General features: G+C 46.0%; 1 protein-coding gene across 8 annotated transcripts in view; it reads right to left on the bottom strand.

The window, feature by feature from the left end:
* PCSK5 (proprotein convertase subtilisin/kexin type 5) overlaps positions 1 to 25,453 on the bottom strand; it is a 461,238-nt gene that overhangs the window by 2,216 nt on the left and 433,569 nt on the right. For all 8 annotated transcript variants that reach the window (XM_023243354.2, XM_023243355.2, XM_045043151.1 and 5 more), the window contains 5 exons: positions 23,858 to 24,085; positions 22,485 to 22,662; positions 17,446 to 17,663; positions 5,458 to 5,558; positions 2,785 to 2,971 (listed from right to left, as the gene is read on the bottom strand). In XM_023243354.2, the coding sequence (XP_023099122.2) occupies positions 2,785 to 2,971; positions 5,458 to 5,558; positions 17,446 to 17,663; positions 22,485 to 22,662; positions 23,858 to 24,085 (912 nt within the window). The remainder of the gene's footprint in view (positions 1 to 2,784; positions 2,972 to 5,457; positions 5,559 to 17,445; positions 17,664 to 22,484; positions 22,663 to 23,857; positions 24,086 to 25,453) is intronic.

Raw genomic sequence — 25,453 nt, 5'->3', positions numbered from 1 at the left:
CATCTTGGGCCATGCTTCAGTTACTGCTAAATGCTCCATGTTTTGTTTCAACTCTGACTTTCTCTAAGACTGATTCCTCTCCCCAGCTACCCTTCAACCTGGTCCAACGTTCAAAGGTAGAAAAGATTACTTATAAAACCATTGACTTTTTTTTTTTTTTAATACGCCCAGTGTGGGGCTTGAACTCACGATCCTGAGATGAAGAGTCACTTGCTCTACTGACTAAGCCAGCCAGGCGCCCCTTTCCCTATTCCTTAACCTGCCAAATGGGAACGTGAAAGAGAGTGTGAGAACCAGGGACAAAACTAGCAGGCTCTGTTGGATGTACGAGTTGATGTAACACTGTGGGTTTTCCATAAATGGTTTTTGAAACACGTGGGTCTGCCCCCAGGGTTCTTTTATGAGATTCTAGATACATTATATACACTAGCTTAATGGATGCAATTCTGCCCCTAGTTATTTTGGGGGCAATGAATTTTGCTTATTACATACTAGCTAATTAGGTCGGATTCACCACCACTATGTATCTCCCCTCTCTTTGTGCTAGTGATAAATTTCCGATTTTATTCAAATTTTCATCCTCATGGGAGTTTTGCCCATCAAGCAGAGTGTCCTCTTCTGAAACAATAGCACTATCACAGTTGTTTTCGTCATTAACAATATCAGCACAGAATTTTTCTCTGGAGGAAATATTAAAGCACCAGAGGGATGGGTAAACTGTCTATGTGTGGTGTTTGGAGGTAAATACTGCCCAAAGCAGGAGAATCAATAAAAGATGTTTCAAGATCGTTTCAATTACTAGGGCGCCATATGCAATCATGTCTTCTCGCTGTTCTCTAGGCTTAGGTCTGCAGACTTAGGGTCACCCTCTGTGATCTGGTTTCGTGGAAGGGGCAGAGAGTCTCAGGAAGAAATGAGCAGGCAATCAAGAGTATATAGATTGTTCAGGTTTGTCCCATGTGGATCTTCAGGTGTCACAGAAGGCCCAGGAAAGCTGACTAAATAGTTCTCAGTTGGAACAGGCTTGGAGAAACTCTGCACCCAACATGTACACACTTCTGGTTTCATTTATTTTTTTATTTTTTATTTTTTTCAACGTTTGTTTATTTTTGGGACAGAGAGAGACAGAGCATGAACGGGGTAGGGGCAGAGAGAGAGAGGGAGACACAGAATCGGAAGCAGGCTCCAGGCTCTGAGCCATCAGCCCAGAGCCTGACGCGGGGCTCGAACTCACGGACCGCGAGATCGTGACCTGGCTGAAGTCGGACGCTTAACCGACTGCGCCACCCAGGCGCCCCTTCTGGTTTCATTTAAAGCCATCGATGTAATGAGGGTTACTATTCTTAGCTGACATAGCCTGGATGTTAGGCAATCAGACCCTGAAGATGGATATGGCTGAGGAGATGGGGAAATCAGCCGTTTGTGGGGGTAGGAAAGCTAAAAAAAGGGAATGGTTAGTTTTTGGAAAGATGTTTAGAATTGAATTGCAAAGGCTAATGAACAATAAAAAGGAAATAGCTAGTAGCAGTTATGGGTCTGGGATTTATACATGGACAGGCTCACATAAATATGATGTCTCTTTGTCAGACAGTGATACATCTGAACCCCAAGGAAATGATCTGCTTCTGGACTAGAGAATATATTTTAAGAATATATGTCATATATATTTGTGTGTGTGTGTGTGTGTGTGTGTGTGTGTGTGTGTTTAGGGATTACTCCATTTGGGATCTAAGTTTGTGGTCAGTGAAGACCAAGTACCCATATGGATGGGGTTGGGGGTAGAAGCCAGTTGGGGGCCTGGGAATTGGTAAAAGGGGTTTTGTTTCTTTTTAGCCTTTGATGAAAGTTCATGTCTAAAATGCCTTAAGTCTCTAAGGGGAGCCCTAGATGTTGGCTAACTTCCATAGAATGATTAAAAATAATATTGTCATTAGCTTCTTTGAGAGTTGATTCCTTTCCTTTTCCCTGGGAGGGAAGAATAAGAAAGAAGAAGAAAAAAAAATTATAAAGATGAGGTTCTAGAAAAAAAAAAAAAAGAAAGAAAGAAAGGAAAAAAAAAGAAGAGGTGAGATTCTAGACTGACTTGAACTCTCATCTCAGAGGCAGCATAGCAGTGGAAAGAAGGCAGGCTTTGCAGGGTCACCTGGGTGACTCAGTCCGTCGAACGTCTGGTTCTTGATTTTGGCTCAGGTCACGATCTCATGGTTCGTGAGACTGAACCCTGCATCGGGCTCTGCTCTGACAGCTTGGAGCCTGGACCCTGCTTGGGATTCTCTCCCCCTCTCTCGGCCCCTCTCCTGCATGTGCTCTGTTTCCCCAAATAAATAAACTCAAAAAAAAATTTTTTTTTTAAAGAACGCAGGCTTTGCAGTCCAAGGAATCTATATTCTAATTCCAGACGAACCCTTAACGTTGCTATGGACTTGAGCATGCTGATCAAACTGTTTGAGCCTTGGTCTCCTTCCTCATCTGCAAAAGGGGATTGATAAATCTACACAGAGGGGCGCCTGGCTGGTTCAGTGGGTGGAGCATGTGACTCTTGATCTCAGGGTTGTGAGTTTGAGCTCCACGTTGGGTGTAGAGATTACTTAAAAAAAAGACCAAAAACCTGTTTATATGAGTTGATGGACATAAAATTCTAGGTACACTAAGCACACAGCAGGCACTCAATAAAAGGGAGCTCTGTTGATTCTCCGGAACTTTCCGTCCTCCTCTCCCCTCTGTTCCCATCTGCTTCTGGTGGACAGGCCCTTCCTCTGCAGGCTGCTCTTCCGCTCCCCTCACCTGTGGTGTCCCGGCAGTCACAGCACTCCTGGGCATCGGAGGGGTCAGAAGTATTGCAGCAGTGTAGACAACGACTGTCGTCCAGAAGCAGCACCAGGTCGGCGGGGCACACAGTGCAGTTCTTGGTGCCGGGTCCCTTGCATTCCACGCAGCTTTCGTGGCATTTTTCACAGTTAAACTTCTCCCCCTGTTAAGAACAATTGGGAGATTCTTTCTGAGTGTGGAGGCATTGACAAGCTACTGGAGTTTCCAGGTGGGAGTTCTATCTTGCCTCCATTGACGGAGGGAGGCACGTGGGGGACAGGAGCCAGACAGCTTTGCTCTGGGTCCATTTTAGCTGTTCAGGGTGGAAGACAGAACTGTCTGCACGTGGAGGAAATCGCTGCTGGGTCTTTCCATCTGAGATCTGCTGGCCACAACAGTGGGAGAACAGGCTTCTAGAACAGCTCAAGTTGCACACTGGTGGCTCATGTGCTGCACCTGGTCAAGGACACGTTTTGTCTGGCTCATCCAAATTGACCTTCACAGTTAAAAAATTTTTTTTCAGTTCCTTGCCCACGTTCAAAATGAAGATATTCCACTTGTAAGTCAGTTCCTAATTTCTCTTTAAGAACTAGACTGTCAGGGGCACCTGGGTGGCTCAGTCGGTTGAACGTCCCCCTCTTGATTTTGGTGCAGGTTGCGATCTCATGGTCATGATCTCACAGTGGTGAGATTGAGCCCCCACTGGGCTCTGCACTGGCTGTGCGGACCCTGCTTGAGATGCTGTCTCTCCTTCTCGCTCTGCCCCTTTTCTGCTCGCACACACGCATGCACACACATGCTCTCTCTCTCTCAAAAAAAGAGGCACTAGACGGTCAGCAAGGTCATCACAACCACGTGGCAACATCGCAGACAGCTGAGGGGCAGTGGCTCCCTTTTTGGGCTCTCCTAGTTGACACGACCCCAGCGCTTGCTCTGATGTCACCAAGACAGGTGACACGTCAAATTCCACTTTTCATCAAGCTTGCGCTGGGGTTTCCTTTGACCCAACACCCTTCGCTCATCCACATTCAGCTACCTGGCCTCCATGGTTACTAGATTCTTTTGGCCCTGCCCACGAATATTATTTGTGACTCTTTAGCTGAAAGAGTTAAATCTCCATGAGAACAACCAAGAGATAAGGAGAAAGTGGCTTCCCTCCTGACAGGTTGCTTCTTTGCTGGCGCTGAAAATGTAGATGAGGGAAGATATCTTTCTATTTTCCTTGTGTGCTGTGGGAAAGAAGGAATGGAAATTGCCTTTGTTGAACACTTTGGCCATTTCCGGTGCTGATAAGGCGCTTTCTCAGCTGTTATTATCTTATCAAATCACGGATTAGCTGTCCTGGCTTCAGTCCCAGCTTTGTTACTTACTATTTATGTGATCTTTAGAAAATTATTCAGTCTCTTGGAGCCCCAGTTTCTTCAAAGTTTAAGGATTAAAAGAGAGCTCGTATGTGAATATGTCGAGTCATGTTAATTTCACCATGGGGAGATTTACCTAATTTCATTTGTGTTTAAGTTTATTCCTTTATTTTGAGAGAGAGAGAGCTCACGCACACAAGCAGGGAGGTGCAGAGAGAGAGAGAGAGAGAATCCCAAGCAGGCTCCACACCATCAGCACAGAGCCCGACTCGGGGCTCGATCTCCCAAACCATGAGATCATGACTTGAGCTGAAACCCAGAGTGGGACTCTGACTGAGACAGCCAGGTGCCCCGAGATTTACTTAATTTGTAACGTTTGGAAACATAAGAAGTTAGTGAACTCAGAATATCCATGATTTGTAAGCAAGGAAATGAAATCTCTCTCTCTCTTTTTTAAAAATTATTTATTTTTGAGAGAGAGGAAGAAACAGACAGGGAGACACAGAATCCAACGCAGGCTCCAGACTCTGAGCTGTCAGCACAGGACCTGACTCAAGGCTCGAACTCGGGAATGGTGAGATCATGACCTGGGCCGAAGTCGGACACTGAACTGACTGAGCCACCTGGGTGCCCTGAAATCTCTCTCTCTCACTACACTGTGGCGGGGGGGAGAAAATAAAAAGCAGCAGTTTTGTAGTTCTGACATTATTCAGGCATTTTAGGTTAGACAGCAGAGGGGTAGGAGAGAAGATACTTACTTCTGATATAAGGGGACCTGAAACTTCCAAGGTCACAAGCAATGAACGTAGGGTTAAATCTGAGGTCCTCATTACCTAACTTCCCCCTTATTTATCTCAGGTCATCTCAGTCCCTTTGATTGAACTTAAGGCTGCAGGTAGGGAGCACCATTATTCCATGATGCATCGGTAGAAGATTTAAAAAGTAGAGCGAGTGTAGGAACTTTAGGACTTTTTGACTTTGCCCAGAATACACGCGGGCACTGGCTCCCATGCCTCTGCAGAAATGGCTAGGGCAATGGGGCTCAGTCAGTTAAGCGGCCGATGTCAGCTCAGGTCACGATCTCGCGGTTCGTGAGTTCGAGCCCCGCGTCGGGCCGTGTGCTGACAGCTCGGAGGCTGGAGCCTGCTTCGGATTCTTTGTCTCCCTGTCTCTCTGCCCCTTCCCTGCTCGCACTTGGTCGGTCTGTCTCTCTCAAAATCAATAAACGTTGAAAAAAAAAAAAAGAAGAAAGAAATGGCCAGGGCACATCATGCCCAGCTCCCAGTACCTCTTTCACTCTGTATTCTCCCACCAGACAGTCTGAGGTGCAGATTCCTCCCGCTAGGTGGTAACTCCACACACAAGATAAACAGTTCAACGGTCCTTTTCCTGAAAGAAAAAAAAAAAATGATTCTAAGTTATGAGGCTGATCTTCGATATCTACCTCTGTGTTGGATTCAACACACTTCGGAGCAAGGAGTACGCCAAGCGAATTGAAGTAGAAGGGGGAGTTGATTGAAGAGATGGGGGAGAAAAGAGTGTGCAAGTCACCAAGGAAAAACCTAGAAATTACCCAATTAGTCCAGTCAGTGTAAAAACTCGCGTTTGGACATTGGGGATTTGGAAGTGATAGCTGTTTTATGACCACAAAAGGAAGGATTTTCAGAGAATAAGAAATCGTGTAGAAAGGCTATAAAGCTTTTATTTGTCCTTCTGCTTATTTAACTAGGATAGAGGAGGAGAATGATACCAGAGGACTTGGAGGTCCCAATACTCAGTTGGTGAGGAAATCGTTATGAGGCACTTTCTAACTAAAAACCACCAGACTTCGAATTTAAATGCCAGGGCTGGGGTGGCCGGTGGCTCAGGTCATGATCTCACGGTTCGTGGGTTCGAGACCCGAATGGGGCTCTGTGCTGACGGCTCAGAGCCTGGAACCTGCTTCGGATTCTGTCTCCCTCTCTCTCTGCTTCTCCCCGCCTCTCGAAAATAAATAAACATTAAAAAAAAATTTTTTTTTTAAAAGGCCAGGGCTAAAAGAATATCATTTTGTCCAGCTCTTAATTAGTTGGTGGTGCTAGATTCTGTTGAAATTCTCTTGAAAGCTAAAAACTGTCTTTTCAAAAATTGGATGTGCTATTTATTTAATATTTTTTAAGTAAAAGAAAACTAAGGCCCAGGGAATGTCAAGACATTCGTTCGAGGTCACATAGGTAATGGTCAAGTCAAGATTCGAACTCAGGTTTGTTGACCCACAATTCAGTGCTCTTCCAGTCATACTATCTGCCTTAACACCTTATGACCCATCAAGTAGAGGAGGTCTGAATCTACAGGGTTTTTTTTTTGGGGGGGGGTGGCGGGTAATACTCCGCTCTCCTAATTCAGAGACCTCAAGAATGACTGACCCAAGCATCACCTTTTATGCAGATCTTGAGGGATAACTTCTGGAAAGGGTTTGGAGACAAGAGACCCGAATTCTCATTCATTCCATTAGGAAGGTCCTGGTGTTTTTTGCCGAGAATTTCAAAACAAGAGCAGGGAGGTAGATGGGGGCGGGGGGGTGGCTGGACTATCTATGCCTGTAATTGTGAGTCGGAACTTGATACAAGTCTTCCCATCAGAAGAACACGGTGAAGAGTGGTTAGTTGAATTTGAGGCAGACCCACAAGTCCTACGCTTCGCAGACACCGTGGAGGTAAGTCAGCTCTTCGTGTCTGATCTGTGAGCTCAGTCATCTATGACGTTTCTACGGAAAAAAAGAATTCTAAGCTCTGAACAACAGATTAGAGAACCAACCGTTATTACCCAATTGCTTCTCAGAGTGGGGGCTGCCTGTAGTGATATAAATTCAAAGCCATTTAATAATTTTAAGTTTTAAATTGAAGTAGAGTTGACATAAAATATTAGTTTCGGGGGCACAACAGTGATTCAACAAATATGTACGTTACGGAGTATCGTACATTAAGTATCGTTACCATCTGTCATTAAGTATCGTTACCATCTGTCATCGTGCACAGTGATCACAATATTATTGACTCTGTTCCCTATGCTGCACTTTTCATCCCTGTGACTTATTTATTTTACAACTGGACGTTTGTACCTCCTAATTCCCGATTTCGCCCATCCTCCCATCTCCCTGACCTCTGGCGGCCACCCGTTTGTTCTCTGTATTTGTAAGTCGACTGGTTTGTGTGTTTACTTTGCTTTAGATGCCACGTACAGTGAAATCATATGGTGGTTGTCTTCCCCTGTCTGACTTCTTTCACTCAGCATAGTACCCTCAAGGTCCGTCCGTGTTGCCACGAATGGCAAAGTTTCATTCGTTGTTACGGAGGAGTCACATTCCATTGTATAGACACATCGCCTCTTTATCCATTCGTCTCTCGATGGACATGGGCTGCTTTCATATTTTGGCCACTGTAAATGATGCTGCGATAAACATAGAATGCATGTATCTTTTCACTTTAGCGTTTTCCTTTTCTTTGAATAAATACCCAGAAGTGGAATTACCGGATCATAGGGTATTTCTGTTTTTAATTTTTTGATGAATCTCCCTGCTGTTTTCCATCGTGGACGCCCCAGTTTGCGTTTCTACCAATGGCGCACAAGGGCTCCATTTTCTCCACAGCCTCACCAACATCTGTCCTTTCTTGTCCCTTTGACACCAGTCGTTCTGACCCGTCTAAGGGTAGATAGCTCATTGTGGTTTTGATCTGTATTTCCCTGATGCATAGTAATGTTGAATATCTTTTCATGTGACTGTAGGCCATCTGTATGTCTTCTTTAGAAAAATGTATTCAAGTCCTCTGCACATTTTGTCATCAGATTTTTTGTTGTGAAGTTCTTTATATATTTGGTGTTTTAACCCCTTATCAGATATATCATTTGCAAATATCTTCTTCCATTCAGTAGGTTGTCTTTTTGTTTTGTTGATAGTTTCCTGTGCTGTGCAAAAGCTTTTTAGTGCAATGTGGTTTCACTTATTTACTCTTGCCTGTGTTCCCCTTGCCTGGGAAGACAGATTCAGAAAAATATTGTTAATAAATTTTACCAATAAATATTATGATGTTTAAGAGTTTACTGCCTAGGTTTTCTTTGAAGGGTTTTATGGTTTCAGGTCTTTTATTTTTTTTTTAAGATTTTTTATGTTTATTTATTTTTGAGAGAGAGAGAGTGAATGGGGCAGAGAGTGGGAGACACAGAATCTGAAGCACGCTCCAGGCTCTGAGCTGTCAGCACAAAGCCCGATGCGGGGCTCGAACGCACAAACTGTGAGTTCAGGACCTGAGCCGAAGTCGGACACTTAACTGACTGAGCCACCCAGGCACCCCAGGGGTTTCAGGTCTTACATTTAAGTCTTTAATCCATCTTGAGTTTGTTTGTTTGTTTGTTTGTTTGTTTGTTTATTTCTTTATTTATTTCATTTTGAATTTATTTTTGTGTATGGTGTAAGGAAGTGGTCCAGATTCATTCTTTGGCATGTAGCTGTCTGGTTTTCCCAGCACCATTGATTGAAGAGACTGTCTTTTCCCCATTGTAGATTCTTGCCTCCTTTGTTATAGATTAATTGACCTTGTAAATGTGTGTTTATTTCTGGGGCCTATATCTTGTTCCAGTGATCTCTGTGTCTATTTTTGTGCCAGTACCATACTGTTTTGATTACCATAGATTTGTGGTAAAGTTTGAAATCTGAGAAAGCCATCCTATTTTTACTAACCCAGAGCTTCATACAGAATTTCCCACATGTTCTGGAACAGAACTGTGGTCTCTCATGAGAGAATAAATCTTCTCCTTCTCTCCTTCCTTCCTCTTCCCAACCTACATTTTCCCAAAACACAGCTGAGATGTCTTACTTCAATTTTTAGAATACAAAATACTCTCTTTAAAAATTTTGTTTTGTTTTTAATGAAGAGAAATCGAGGGTAGGAAGAATCAAAAAAAGGCAGTAAAAAGATGAGGTCACAACAGTTGTGCCTTAAGGTTGTTTACATTTTCCAGAACACCAGCAGCAATTTGGCTGAAGGTGATATCCTGGAGTTAAGTCTCCTACATTGATTTATTGCGAAATTTGTGCGCCCTGGGTACAGAGAGTCTTTTGCGAAGGCAGTTTGTTAATTTCCAGGAAGTTTTCTATTGTTTCCAAGTTTAACAACCTACTTTTATCATTGCTTCTAAGGATCGGCAGGAACTGTGGGACCTGTAAAGATTGTTTCGGTTTTTCCTTAGAATTCACAAGTCACTATTGGTTTTCCCTTGGACGGACCCCGCAGGATGAACGAACTCAGCAATACAGAGCAACCCCTGGGGTTGTCCATGGTGTCATTCCATACAGGAAGAGGAAGCTGGAAAGAGTTAGGAGGTTTTGGCTACCAGCCTGGATTTGTGTTCCAAACGATTTTGTGAGGAGGATAAATACAAAGTTAAATGTGTAAAGGTAAGGAATGAGCTAATTCTGGAGGGACCCACCTCATGCAAAGGTAATATCAGGCGTTAATGTGCCACCCATCTCCTACCCCCACCCTGCCCAGTGCTCTGAAATATTTTTTTTTTCGTACTCTCCTACTACCGGGCAGTCAAATGTGAATGAAATGCCGTCTAGTTGGCAAATTGCTTATTTAGGTTGCTAAATTTCCCCCGGAATTCTTGTGCACCCTCATCTATTAGTATGGCAGCTAATGTTTTAGGAAGGCACCTTGGAATTCATCCTTTTTTCACCCAGTTTGCAACCCAGGAGAAAACCTGTTCCCCTGTTTTGGAATCTCGATGCTGCAAAACCGGAAGACAGCACCAAGATGCACTAAGCAGCAAAGGATGTGTGTGGCAGGGGGACGAAGGCTGCTGGTCTAAATGAGCACATGTGGGAGGCTTCAGCCAGGTACATTTGGAGTTCAAGTCCAACACAGGAGGAGGCGGCCCGAACCGAACGGCGGTGAGATTTACCCAGCTGTGACCAGCCATCCTTTGAATACACTCTCACGGCGGCGGATGTGCCGATTAAGACTATTTTTTTTTTTAGAGGAGTTTTAGGCTTACAACAAAATAGAGAGGGAGGTACAGACACCGTCCGTGGACTCTGTTGCCGCACAGGCCTGGCGTCCCCTTACTCAACGTCACTTACCAGAATGGAAACTTTGGGGGGCCACTGGGTGGCTCAATCAGTTGAGCGTCAGGCTCTTGATTTCGGCTCAAGGTCTCATGGGTCGTGAGATCCAAGATCAGGCTCTGCACTGACAGAGCGGAACCTGCTTAGGGGATCCCCTCTCCCCCTCTCTCTCTGCCCCTGCCCTGTTCGCTCTCTCTCTCTTTCTCAAAATAAATAAAAACAAAAGTGAAAAAAAATGGTAATTTTTTTTTTTTTAACCAAAGACAAACCTATATAGACGTATCATTATCACCCGAAGTCTCTAGTTTACCTTGGGGTCCTCTCTTGGTGTTGTACATCCTAAGCATTTGGACCAATGTATAATAATACCTCCCTGTCGTTATAATATCATACAGAAATATTTTTGCTGCCCTAAAATCCTCTGTGGTCTGCCTGTTCCTCTCTCCCTGCACCCCACCCCTGGCGGCCATTGACCTGTTACTGTCTTCGCCATAGTTTTCCCTTTTCCAAATTGTCATACAGTTGGCATCACAGTGTGGCCTTTTCAGATTGGCTTCCTTCACTTAGGAATACGCATTTGTGCTCCCTCCGTGTCTTCTCGTGGCCTGATAGCTCATCTCCGATAGCACTGAATAGTATTTCATTGTCTGGATGTGTTGATGTACTTTTGAGACCGGGAATCCTCGGAACCATCACCCTTCATCTACCCGGGCTATCTCAGACTCAATTAAAGGAATTTATAGTTTTCCCAGCTGGGCTTACAACATCACTAATAATTTCTACAATCCCTACAAAAGAAAAAAAATCTTGAAAAGCTGGTATTCTGTTTTGATCGGCTGAGGTTGAGACATTAACTTACCTAACGATGGCTGCCTGGGCTTGAATAAAAACCACGTGCTGCAGCCCATTGCGCTGCTCGTAGGGTGTCAGATTTAGCGCATCGAGTTATAGAGTTCAAAATATAGAGTATCTGGCAATCCCAGTTGGAATAAAGTCCCCACACAGCTAGTAATAGTGGCATCAAAGAGTGGTAAAAAACCTAACAGAAAGCCAACACTGTATTTACTACGATGTGGCCTACGGCCAATGACAATGCCAACCCTCCACCACCCTCCTACCCCGCCCCCGATTCAATGTGTTCTCCCATTTATCTTATTCTGATTAGAAGTTTTGAGCAGCAACTCTGTGTGCCTCTGGAATGAAAATAAGAGAACACAAATGGATGGTTACTCGATGCAAGGTTGTTCCGGAAGGCCAATTCTTTCTAAGACTGGAGTCAATTGCAGATAGGTAAAGGGTGGGAACCACGGTATGGTAGTTCTCATGGAGTTGCCTCAAGGGACTCCCTGGGGGCAGGAAGGAGGAGCAAATGAGGGCATTCTAGGCGGGGCTCTGCGCTCCAATCCGAGCAGCTCTGCTTGGTCATTTTACATAATGGGATTCAGCTTAAGATTCCACCTGAAGAAGATGGGCTTCTGCCAAAATACCATCTGAAACCATTGTTGTTGTTTTAATTTTTTATTTCGGAGAGAGAGCGTGAACAGGGGAGGGGGCAGGGGGAGAGAGAGAATCTCAAGCAGGCTCCACACTCAGCACAGAGCCTGACACGGGGGCTCGATCCCGTGACCCTGGGATCATGACGTGAGACAAAACCAAGAGTCAGATGCTCAACCGACTGAGCCACCCAGGCACTCCCGAGCCGTCATTCTAAATTAGAAATGTGCTGTCCAGTGCACAGCCACTATCCACTGTGGCAATAGCACCTGAAATGTGGTTGGTACAACCTGAGTTGTGCTGTAAATGTAAAATCAACATTGGGTTTCAAAGACTGGGTGTTAAAAAATTCTCAATTTTTATGTTGGTTGCATGTTCAAATGATTATGTTGTGGATGTATTAATTAAAGAAGTATATTATTAAAGTTAATTTCACCGTTTATTTTTCTTCTCTAAAATGTGACCACCGAAAATTTAAAAAATGTATGCATGGCTTGCATTATGTCTCAACGGGATAGTGCTGACACCCCATGTTGGGAGTTATGTAAAAGAAATTCTAGGGGCCCCAGGGTGGCTCAGTTGGTTAAGCGTCCGACTTATCTGGCTGTCGCTGAGTTCGAGCCCCACGTTGGGCTCTGTGCTGGCAGCTGGGAGCCTGGAGCCTGCTTCCGATTCTGTGTCTCCCTCTCCCTCTCTGCCCCTCCCCTGCTCATGCTCTGTCTCTCTCTGTCTCTAAAAAATAAATAAGCGTTAAAAAAAATTAAAAAAAGAAAAGACCTTCTAGGCCTAGTGTGAATAGCAGGTGGCCATTCCCGGATTAATTTAGATCATCCGCCAGTCTAAGCACTTCGTAGCTGAGAGTAATTTAATGCTTATGTCACTGATCGTCACTCTAAAACGATGAAAAAAATTACCGAGTACTCTCTTCAAGTTTTTGATTTTTCTCTTGGTTTTCAGACTTCCTTTTTTTTTTTTTTTTTTTTTTTGGTTATGGTTGCAAACAGCTGAGGAAGGCAGGGGGCGGTGACAGGGACCCCAGGGTTCAGAGAAGCGCACTGCAGGCAGCCCCGAGCAGGCACAGGTGGCTGCCGATTGGAAGATCAAGACCAGCCACGCCCCCCACCCCCACCACGCTTCCTGCTTTCCTTTCTCTCGCGGCTTTTCCGGCTCCTCTGTTCGTAGCTTCTCCAGCGTTTTCTGGTTCTCATAGAGTTCACAGTCTTTCTGGGTTCCCACCCCCCACCCTCTTGGGAAGCTTCCCTCGTTTTCCTCCTCTCTCCAATTCTTAATTCTTTGTCTTTCCTTTGCTCTGTTCTCTGCCTCTTTCTCTAGGCGCTTTGATCTTCTCTCCTGTGTTAGCTCCTGGAGTTTCTGCCTCTTGAGCTGCTCTTTCTTCCGTGAGGCATCGCCCAGGTGTTTGGAGTCGGAAGAAGCCTTATGTTGCAGGCGGTGGCCTTGCGGTCCTGGCCTTTCCCCGTGAGCTGCAGTGGCGCTCGGGACTTGGATGCCGCGCCAGGTGGGTCCTCGCGGTATGCGACGTTCGCCTGGAAGTTCATGGGTCCCCGAAACTGAAGGTGTGTAAGTTCCGGCCTGTCTTCTCCTCCCGTTGGGGGTCCGGCATGGGGATGCCCACGTTCCATATGTCCCCGCACTTGTCTCAAAGCACCTTGACCACGAACCTCCTCGTGGCGTTCCTCCTCCTCCTCCTCCTGGCGGCTCCCTGGGCAGCATTTCATTCCCGTCCTTTGTGTCATGGAAGAAAGACTCCTAGTCCCAGTGTGTAGGGAAATTGGTCTTGAACTTGGTGGCATGTGTCTTGAGGACTTCAGGGGAGCTGAAGGACCTTGCGGTGGAGGCAGGCCAGTTAAAACGCGATCGGATTCTTGGGGCGCCTGGGTGGCTCAGTTGGGCATTTGGCTTCGGCTCAGGTCATGATCTCCTGGTTTGTGGGTTCCGGCCCCACATGGGGCTCCTCTGCTGACAGCTCAGAGCCTGGAGCCTGCTTTGAATTCTGTGTCTCCCTCTCTCTCTGCCCGCTAACACGCTGTCCCTCTTTCTCTCAAAAATCAACGTGAAAAAAAAATTAAAAACCAAATAAAAAAACTTGACCAGATTCTTGCCCACCTGGCCATCTGAGAGGATGAAGTCCATGGTGCCCTAGGAAATCTGCAGGGTGGAGAAGCGGCGATTGTGCACCATGGCCTTAAGCCTTTCCAGCACCTCCCAGCTGGAAATGGTCCTCCCCGGCCACCTCAGCAGTGATGGGCCGTGCTGATGGTCACCTTCATGATGGGCTTGAGACAGAGGCCTACAAAGGCCAGAGCTCCACTGTCCCAGACGTGTCATGGATTGCGGTAGCCGTTGCCTTAGCCCGGCTGGCATGGCCACCCGCCCAGAGCCATCACCTTTGTTGGAGGTGCCCTTGGAGCCACCGGCCACCGTCACTGCCTGCCCCTGTGACTGTGCTCAGTGCTAGAGATACAAAGGTGAGTGAGACCTCAGTTGAGAGAGAGAGAGAGAGAGAGAGAGAGAAATAGTAAGTAAAGAGTATAAAATATGCCCTCTGGGCTGCCTTGTTCACAGTTCTATGGACACCGCCTGAATACTGCAGGATAATTGTTTGTTGAATAAATAAATAGATGAATGAGTGCAGAGGATGAAAGGTACACAGAATAGATTAGGAAGGCTTTGTAGAGGAAATACTGGCATGCATTAGAAAGAGGTAGCTAGGTAAAGCAGGCTGGAGAAAGTATTCTAGAAAGAGGAAAGGCGAGGTTGGCTCTGGTTTCCAGTAACTGATTACGCCTGGATTTAGAGCGTGGTGGACGAGGTGGTGAGGGATGTGAGTCCCAGGATGAAGACCTCATATGCAGAGGTGCTAGTTACGATTCTATTTTAAAATCAGTGGAGAGTCATTTTTTTCTTTTAGTCTTTCCTCCCCCCCCCCCACCTTAGAGAGAGAGCCAGTGGGAGAGAGGGGCAGAGAGAGAGAGAGAGAGAGAGAATCTTTTTAAAAAATATTATTTATTTGGAGAGAAAGGACAGGGAAGGGGTGGAAAAAGGGAGAGAGAGAATCCCAAACAGACTCTGTGTTGTCAGTGCAGAGTCCAGGGTGGGGCTAGAACTCATGAACTGTGAGATCATGACCTGGGCTGAAATCAAGAGTTGGACACTCAACTGACTGAGCCAGCCAGATGCCCCCAGATAATACCAGTTTTATAGGGAAGTTTGACATGGTTTTAAAACTCAGTAGATTGAGGATATTAACAAATAAATGAAGACCTAATATCCATAAAGAAATACTAAGGAGGGCATTCACTTTCGAACGTCTCCCTTCTGTAAAGAGAGCTTTCCTACTATTCTTCCTTTCTATTCTTCTACTCTAATAAACTTTTGAGATAAGAAACAAAAGAGATGGATATAAAGAACAAGTAATTAAAACAATTTAAAAGGAAGTCATTTAAATTAAAAAAGAACTACAATAATAGATGGGCTGGACTTTAGATTAAACACAGAGAACAAATTAGAGACCTGGACTAAAGCTCTAAAGAGTCAACCTAGTATGAAGCATAGAGAGTCAAAGAAATAAAAATATAACACAGCAGGTAAGAGACCTAGAGGTCGGGACACCCTGAGTGACATTAACTAAGGAATTCCAGGAAAAGAGATTAGAGGAAAGGGTGGAGAAGCAACGTTTGAAGATCTCATAATTGAAAATTCTCCAATTTGCACAAAGACTTTAGGATTTGTTTTCTGTTCATTCATTCATTCATTCATTCAGCAAACACTGAATGAGCACTTACTATCTGTACAGTCTAGGCTAGAATAGGGTATATGAAATAACGGTGGTAGAATCTGAGCCCTGAGGGTCTCACAATTAGTAGGAGGGATGGACATGTTTAATTAAAATGTAATGTAAAAAAGGCTATGATAAAGGACATATTACAGAATCAAGAAGGAAGAACATTTCTGGGAGGACTAAGACAAGCCTCCTTCTCAGAGGAGATGACCTTCAAGCTGGGTCTTGTAAGTTTCCTTGTAAGTTGAGTGTTTCCTACAGGGTTGTTTTCCAGGAAGAGGAAACACATGGACAAAAGGCACAGAAGCATGAAAGAGCGTGACATGTTTGCTGGCTGCTGAGTAGTTCTAGGTGGTTCTGGGTTCTAGAGTACCTGGAAGGAGAGGTGAGATCATAAGCTAAAAGAACTGACTGGGGAAAGAATTTAATTACCTTTTAAGAAGTAAAACCAAAAAACCCCACGTTTATTGGAAGTTTATTGAAAGACAAAAAGTAAATGCGTAGATTGCAGAGATATACCATGTTCATCAATGTGATGACCCAGGATCATAAAGATGGATTTTTCTCCCCAAATAAATTCAGTGCTATATCAATTAATACCCAAGGGATTTTTTTTTGAATGAAATGTGACTGAGTATAAAATTTATATAGAGAAGGGGCCAAACTAACCAAAATACTTTTGAAAAGGATAGCAGAAATGTACCTTCCCGACTGTCAATATTAATCTGATAAGTTTTAACAACTAACACGTTGTTGGAGACATTTCTTAAATGTTGAGAATAATTCATCCTGATTGTCTTTCAGTGCCCAGCAGATGTGAATTTTTTATTGCTTTGGCATTACTATACAGGATGAGTTGGGGAAGAGGGGTGGCAAGACCGGAGTCGAGCTCACGTGCTGGTACTTCAGAAAGTTGGCTGAGACATGCTGAAAATGGAGAACAAGGATAGTAAAAATGGAGAAAGAGATCTGAGTTAAAAGAAAAAATGCTTCGAGAAAATCAGCAGACCTTGAAGTTCACCTTTGTTGGAGGGTAGGTGGGTTGGGCAAGAGGCAAGAGAAGGATAACGTTAAGGTATCAAACCTGGATAGGTGGTTGGACAGTGGGTCTATTAACAGCATGACTATCGGAGGAAGCCCAGGTTGGGTTTACTCTGGGACATGTTGATTTTAGGGTTCTCTTGGACAGAGAAGTAGGTATCAGGAAAGTAACAATGGAATTTGGGAGAGCTGGAGGCAGACATCTTAAGTAGTTGTTGAAGTAATAGAAATAAAATGCCCTACCCAGATTCCAAGTTCAACAAGTAGAGGAGGAGGACAGCGCAGGTGGGAAACACCTCCAGGGGGAGATGATGCCTGTATCTGGGCCTGGAAGGTTGGGAGGGTCTGCAGAGGCAGAAATGTAATGCAGGGCAGCCTGGGCAGGGCAGATGCAGAAGCTGAGTGAGAACGGAGGGTGCTGGAGAGTTTTGGCTGGATTGGTAAGAGAGAGGAACCTCCAAAGGTGGTGAAAAAAGAGAGGGCTAATGGAGCACTTGGGTGGCTCTGTCGGTTAAGCATCCGACCCTTGATGTCATCTCAGGATCATGGGATCGAGCCCCGTGTCGGGCTGTGCGCTGTCAGCGTGGAGCCTGCTTGGGAATTTCTCTCCCTCTCTGCCCCTCCCCAGCATGCTCTCTTTCTCTCTCTCCCCCTCTTTCTCTCCCTCCCCCTCTTTCTCTCCCTCCCCCTCTTTCTCTCCCTCCCCCTCTTTCTCTCCCTCCCCCTCTTTCTCTCCAAATAAAACTAACAAGACAACACAAAACAAAACAGGGGCCAAGCACAAAGGAGACCTTCTCATTTTTCCCTCCACACATGCAAAGTGACAGGTACACCCTCACCTCTGCATTTGCTGCAAGTTGGGTGGCATCTCTCACACGTCCGTGTGTTTTGATCCGCGTAGTAATGCTCTGGGCAGGTGCGATGACACTCTCCCTTGGAGCGGAGCAGGAAGAAAAACGTATCACAAGACAGGCAGTCGGTGGGCCGTGGGCCCCGGCACGCCTTGCAACTCTTGCTGCACCTCTCACACCGTCCGGTGGCGGCTTCTGCGTAATATCTGAAACCAAGTGCGGAAGCAAAGACTGAATCCCAGGCTTTGCTCTTGGGTTGGGTGTGGTGGGAAAATCGAGGTTAGCCAGACGGTGATTGTTTCCGAGTTGGGGGACTTTAGGCTCGACTCGCTAACCATACTCAGTAGATACATTACCACAGGGCACCCCTCCTCTTACCACGCTTCGCTTTACGCGCTTTGCAAGCATCGTGCCTTTTACCAACTCGAGGTTTGTGGCAACCCTGCGTTGAGCAAGTCTCTTGCCACCATTTTTTCCAATGCCATTTGCTCACCCCGTGCCTCTGTCACGATTTGGTAATTCTTGCAATATTTCAAATCTTCTCATTATCATACGTGTTATGGTGATCTGTGCTCGGTGACAGGGGCTCACTGAAAGCTCAGATGATGGCTACCATTTTTTAGCACTAAAATATTTTTCAGTTTAGGTGCGTACATCGCTCTTTTAAAATTTTTTTTTTCAACGTTTTTATTTATTTTTGGGACAGAGAGAGACAGAGCATGAACGGGGAAGGGGCAGAGAGAGAGGGAGACACAGAATCGGAAACAGGCTCCAGGCTCCGAGCCATCAGCCCAGAGCCCGACGCGGGGCTCGAACTCACGGACCGCGAGATCGTGACCTGGCTGAAGTCGGACGCTTAACCGACTGCGCCACCCAGGCGCCCCACATCGCTCTTTTAGATGTCATGCTCTTGCACGCTTCATGGACTGCTGTGTAGTGTAAACCCAACTTTTATATGTACTTGGAAACCAAAACATTCATTTGACTTGCTCTGTTGCGATAGTCACCTCACTGCAGTGGTCTGGGAGTGAACTGCAGTATCCCCACGGTATGCCTGTAACGATACTAACAAACCTAATGATTCTCTGTTTTCTTATCTTTAAATTGGGCACTGCAATCCCTTCCTTGCTATTTGTGAGTACTAAATTAGGTAACACGTACGAAAGGACCTAGGACTTATCGTATGTTGCAGAGTTATGATAATTGTTCACTTCCTTATACCTATATGCTTCTCCACTTGAACATTCAAGTCTCAGGTTTTGTAGAATGGGATCCGGTTATGGAGGATGTTCTAAATGTACCTCTGAGTGATTCTTCTGGTGCCTCAATTAAAAAAAATACTCTTGACCTGGGAGATGATGCGCGTGATGCTAATGTTTACACAATAACAGGTGTAACCTCGTCGGAAAGATTTTTGGAGGCTGACGTGACAATAATCCCTGTTCGTTAACTTTTTACTGTGTACCCGATCGTACGCTAGGGACTTCGTAAACGTTAGTTCCCTTTATTGAACCTAGAACTGAGACACTAGAGCGTGACAGTCAGGAGCTTGCCTTTTGGAACAAGACTGCATGGGGTCAAAGCCAAGCTGTTCCAGGCATGAGCTGTGCGACTTTGGCCAATTCACGCAACGTCTCTGTCCCAGGTCGTCATATGGGGCTTAATGTTAGCAGCTAAAATTAAATAAGTTATTACTGAGAAAATAGTTACAACAGTGCCTGGCACATTATAAATAATGCGTGTTAGTGATAATTGTGAATTGTATGTGAAACCTCAAAGCAAACCTTACGATTTAGATATTATTGCCCCTATTTTATGTATGTAAAAACTGAGGCTCAGAGAATTTAGACCACTTGGCTCAATGTCAAACAGCTAGCAAAGTGGGGTAATGTGATTTCAACCTACCTGGTAAATACTGCTATAGCAAAGCAGCGCAAAGTAAATAAGAGTATTTCAAGTAAGATAGACGAGAGAAAAGAAATCGTGGACAAAGATGAACTTCTAGAGCTCATCTGACCCTCCTTGGCATCTCTGGACATTGGCACACTTGAAACTATCCTAGAAACTGGAAGGTCTGCCCTTGGCTTCTCTGGCATGAAACTATCTGCCACATTAGGTTCCTTGAAGTTTCTTTCAGTTCCACTAACTTGTTGGAAACTAAGGCCATGGCTGAGTCTGCCTTACTCAGCCACCTGTCACCGACCTGAGTGAATGCACCTGTACCTCAGCGGTCAAGCCTTGTTTTTACCTTCCACGGGTGGGTGAGGAACAATTACCACCGAGTCCATCAGTAGGACGGGGGTATGAGAGAGACAGGGTCATGAAAGGAACACAAGGGGAAACTTCAGTCATGAAGTGAAGGGTTGATAAAGCCCACAGGAGGCTCAAAAGAGAGAGCCACAGGGCAAGGTAGAAATCCGCACTTGCCCACCCAGAGAATATACAGGCTGAAGTCAGAAGATCTGATTTCTAGTCTTGGCTCCACTGTGTTTTAGAAGCTTTGCGACTTTGGGCGAGTCACGTAACCTCTTTGAGCCTCAGTTTCCTCATTTTTAATACGGAGAGAATAATGTCAATCTCATAGGATTAGTGGAGAACTAAATCATCATATAAAAATACATTCTGAGTAGAAATACTTGGTAAACTCTAAAGCAGCATGAATGTGTTTTACCAACGTGATGGGTTTTTAAGATGAAAAGCATCAATAAGAACTGTGGGGAAGAGGGGCGCCTGGGTGGCGCAGTCGGTTGAGCGTCCGACTTCAGCCAGGTCACCATCTCGCGGTCCGTGAGTTCGAGCCCCGCGTCAGGCTCTGGGCTGATGGCTCGGAGCCTGGAGCCTGTTTCCGATTCTGTGTCTCCCTCTCTCTCTGCCCCTCCCCCGTTCATGCTCTGTCTCTCTCTGTCCCAAAAATAAATAAAAAAAAACGTTGAAAAAAAATTAAAAAAAAAAAAAAAAAAAAGAACTGTGGGGAAGAAAGCTTCTTAATACCTAGTAGGTTTTAAAAATTATCAAAGAGGAGCGCCTGGGTGGCTCAGTCGGTTAAGCATCCGACTTCAGCTCAGGTCATGATCTCACAGTTCGTGGGTTCGAGCCACGCATCGGGCTCTGTGCTGACGGCTCGGAGCCTGGAGCCTGTTTCAGATTCTGTGTCTCCCTCTCTCTCTCTGCCCCTCCCCTGTTCACGCTCTGTCTCTGTCTCAAAAATAAATAAGCATTAAAAAAATTTAAAAAATTATCAAAGAGTGAAAGATGGGGGGGTGGTTTCTAGATACGATTAAAAGAGTACGATACCACTGCTTACTTTGATGACTTTTGCACCAGGTGGCTTATGAGATGCCCAGATCCTCAATGCCCGGAAGAGGATTTTGTGCATAAATACAAACAATAATGGGAGCCTTGAAAAACCTGCTCCGAGGTTAAACACTAACATAACTATATGTGTTGGTAAAGGATTCAGAAGATCATATACCTGCCTTTCCAAGGCAAAGAGGTTTAACACATCTCAGATGTAATGTATGTGGGACACTGATTTTACAAAAAGGGACAATCTCCGTTAAATATCTCCACTTATACCTCATTAATATCCCATTTGTTCCCCATTAAAGAGATTTATGGCAACCTGTGTGTCTCCTCTCCGTGGGTAACTTTACAATGGAACATCTGTCTTTTTAACTCCATGGTCTACAATCAGTTGAGATCACAAGATTACACCCTCTTGCGTATAGGAGTATTTAATGACTCGATTTGAGGAAGATGGTGATTCCTTTCTGATCTTTTCAGGCACCTTGTGGAATGAAGATCAAAGGCTAAGCCAGGTGGCCCCATCGCCTCTCTTGTTCGGTAGGGCCCTTTCTTCCTTGATCTATATGGCTGGTGTTTTTGAGGGCTGCTAATGTGTGTGACTGTGCTGAGTATTGTAGCAATATGTGCGAAAAAATAAGAGGCTGGTTTTTTTTCCAGGCGCTCGTAATTTTCTTGGTAAGAATTAGAAAGGAAGCATAAATTCTTGAAGGTCAACATCTTCGCATTACTCACACCTCCAAGGTGTTCTTTATTAAACATGTGTCGAATGAATGAATGAGCGAATGGACGAGGTAAATCAAAACACAGGGCAGTGTATAAGGACTACAATGAGTAATGCAGGCAGTAGCTGCTATAGAAACTGAAGAAAAGAAAAGGGATGTCCAATCTGGGCAGAAGCATTTGGGAAAGTCTGAGGTTACAGGCTTTCATTTTGGGTCCGGAAACTCTCGGTGCCTTCGGTTACCGGTTGGGAAGGAAGAATCAGCAACAGGCCCGTAATCAATCTTTCTCTTTATTGGTGATTCCTGGGTTGGGGGCGGGGAGGGATGCCCCGGTCAAATCTTTCAAATAAGGTGGTAACCCGACCCCCTGATAAATACACGCAAAGATTTTCCTAGCAAAAAATAATAGAGTTCTCATATGCAAGGGGCTTTTAGGAGAACGTAGCAGTGTCCCTACATTGCTTATGGGAACTAAACCTGCAAATAATGGATTTATGGGGCCGTGGTAGGTTGGAGCATTGGTAGGGTATAAATGGGGATATGTGACTGAAATGGTTCCCTTTGTAAAATTAATGCGCCCTGTACATCACTTTGATCTCGCCAAACAGAACAAATCCTAATGCAGAAGAGAAAGAACCCGCATTTATGGTCTTAAGACTGCTCTGGGGGAAGAATCCTTTGCCTCTGCCTTGTGATGGCTTGTACCTCGAAATCAGTAGCGAAGTTTGGCACGTGAGCCTGACCTGATGATTGGCGTCTCGTGTTACTTCACTGGGTCGCTCGCCTCTCCCACGTCCTCATCCATTACTACGAGCCAGCTGAAATCCTTTAGAGACCATGAGACCTTGGTTGGACTCTCGTCTTCCTTTCTTACCAGCATTGAGACTTCAGTCTGGTGTTCTGTAACTTAGCTTCGATGTCTGCACAGGGGGTCTGCCAGTAGTGATATGTGGAGTGGCTTTGGGATCAAATGAGGGAAACGTGTAGCGAGCACCTTACCCTTCCCTGCACTGGGGCAGGCACTCTTTTTCCAGCTGGAACAAGCTTGGTTGGCAGGAGAGGCACTGTGTGCTGCGTCTCCCTTCACATGTCCTACAAGAGCTGTGGCAGGGCGCACACTGGTGGCTGTCCTCATCAGCGTAGTAGCCCTCGGGGCAGTCCTGCACGCAGGTCGTATCTGCCAAGGAAGGAAAAGAGTCTGTCGTCGTATCAAGCAGGACACACGTCTCCCAGCCCTCCTCTACGCGCTCCCCAGAGTGAACCATGGTGGGGGGGGGGGGAGGATGTGGGACGAAGGGGACAATGTCCTTGTCAATGCCGTCCTTCTCAGGTCTCCTGGGTCCAGATAGACGCTAACACCTTCCAGGTCTTCAGAATATCCCTCTCCTTCTTCCCTCTCTCCTGTGCCCCTCCCTTGTTCCTTCTCTTAGCTGAGTGAGCTTTGTTTCATTTTTGTTCTCCCATACCCGTGTTCCGTTTAATCATGGGATCCCTGGGAACCCGAGAGCATTGCTTCACATTAGCCGTGACCTTCGAATATGATTTGCTGGAGGTGGCCATCCTCAGACCATGCCATACTTCGAGAAGACGTATTAATCAGCGGATGCAAACTCAAGGGGAAATTCTGATGAGGGGGTGAATACCTGCATGTTCGTAAAGCATCCCTGCACGGACTGCTTATTAATTGCGAGGGAAAATAGTAACTAAGCAGTGGACACATCGGACAGCACCTTGAACAGAGGGCCGTGGTCCGCCTCACTGATGAGGGGCAGGGGAACATCCTGGGTTTCCAGAAGGACGCGACGCCTCCTGTGAAGCATTCTGGCCTGAGAGTGCATGATCTCTGTCTCATCGTGGGAAACTTCGCACAGACTTCAACAGAGGGATAGGGGCTGTATTCTTCTCAAATCCCAATATTATATAGAAAAAAACGTCTGTGGCAACGTTTCAGGTTAAGGGGGGCCTCAGACTCATGGCAACTAGAAGCAGTACCTGATTGGAGACTGGACCTTGATCTACAGGGGGATTGCCACAATTACAAAACAGATGAAATAGTCTTGATGCTAAATTCACGTGCATTGACAACTGTACTGTGGTCAGAAACAAATATATCGTGGCATTCACGTTGACAGAGACTGAGACCACGCTCACGGTCGGGCAGACGGGGTGCAAGATTAGCAGCGGGTCAAGTGGGTAAAGGGCACCCGTGTGGCGTTCTTTGCGCTTTTGCCTTTTCTATAGGTTTGAACGTGTTCCAAATACAAAGTGAAAAATTAGAAAGACCCTACCCATCGACCGGGCCCCAGGCATCGTGCAAGGCAGTTTCCCCCATGGAGGGAGAGAGAGCCCGCCCCGGAGGAAAAGCAACTCACTGAGAAGAAGGCTGTCCCTCGGGCAGGTGCGACACTGGTCCTCTGCGGGCCCGGTGCAGCGGAAACACTTAGCATGACAGGGCTTGCATCCCAGAGCCGCATCCCAGTACTCAACGGGGGCACATTCCTTGTGAGGCACACAGCGTCCGTGGCTGGCCACCCCCAGGCCTTCCCGACAGGTGGTGCAGGTCCCAGGCGACGAGCAGGTCCGGCAAGACTTGTGACACTCTGTGGGCGGGGTGTGGGCAGGAGACACAGTGAGAGAGGGCCAGGGCGCCCCTGGAGGGTGTGTTCACGTTCCTTCCTCAGTTCTTTTAGAGATTTCTAGGGCTCTGGGCCAAGGGCCGGGGGCCGTGAGTTGGGTACGGCCCTTGGGACTCTGCGTAGAGCGTTCTCTCTAATAACTAGAGAGCCCCTTCTTGCAAAATTACCAAAACAGCAATAAAGTACTGATGCGCGTGCGGCCTATTCACCACCGTAACTCTTGTTCTGTGGCCCCCCACCACTGACCTCCCAGAGCACCTTGAGTGTATCACTAATGGAACAATTGTTGGGATGTGTTACAATTACCCGTTGACCAAAAAAAAAAAAAAAAAAAGGCCCCTTTTGTAGTCACTGGTGAATGCATAGTACCTGTGAGAGGGCCTGGCATACAACAGGCTCTCAGTAAATTCCTGTTAGACAAACAAAATGGCAGCCATTCATTCCCCCTCGGGGTTTTTAGCAATTGCTGTTCCCTCGGCCTAGAGTTCTCTTCTAGATATATGTGTGGTTTGTTGCCTCTGTTTGTCCATGATATCTTCAGGCCCCCTCTCTCCAATTGCGACTCCATTCTGTCCCCTCCCTTGACTTATTTTTCCTTTTGCCTTCTTTAGAGTCTGTCTTCCCCAGGGGAACATAAGCTCCTTGAGGCCAGGAATCTGCCTGAATCGTCCCCCGTTTTTCCCCAGGCCCGGAGGAGTGCACGGCACATAGCAGGCCCCCAATAAGGGCTCACTGAATGCATAGACACACAGCATTAGTATTATCGAGATCAGAAAACTGAGGTTGGAAAAGGGCAGGATTAGGGGCTGAACCCAGGAGTTTACTAAGAGCTCTTTCTGCCCCAGTGCCTTGGGAGAGGTATGGGATTCTTAGAGGTGCCTATGCTACCTCATAGTGGATAATTCGGGTGATCTGAATGGATCCCGAGCCCTTGTGTTTCTTAGAGGAGATCTTGCTTGGTTCCGGATGCTTCTCTGCATCTTTATTTCTCCCGGTACCAGCTTCCCTCAGTCTCCTGTTGGGCTGGTGGCGGGTGCCCTGGCCTAGCAAGGAAAGGCCTCAAGTTCCCAACAGTTGAGCTGGCCTAAGGGGAGCCCAGGCATCTGTAGGGTTGTGTGGGGTTTTTTTTGGTTTGTTTGTTGTTGTTTTAAAGCTCCCCAGGCGATTCTAATGGGCAACCGGGGATGGGAACCAGGGGCCTTTCTCAATGAGAAAATTAAATCAGGTAAATCATGTGAACGTACTGTGAGGCCTGTAAAGTCTTCCGTGTGGCAAATTACCTTTGTTGTTGAACAGAAAAGGGCCAGAAATTGACCCTCTGTTCCTGCCCGA

The sequence above is a fragment of the Felis catus genome, chromosome D4 (genome assembly GCF_018350175.1).
Source record: "Felis catus isolate Fca126 chromosome D4, F.catus_Fca126_mat1.0, whole genome shotgun sequence".
Lineage (NCBI taxonomy): Eukaryota > Metazoa > Chordata > Mammalia > Carnivora > Felidae > Felis > Felis catus.
Note: the sequence above shows the minus strand (reverse complement) of the source record. Positions and strands in the feature narration are given on the sequence as shown.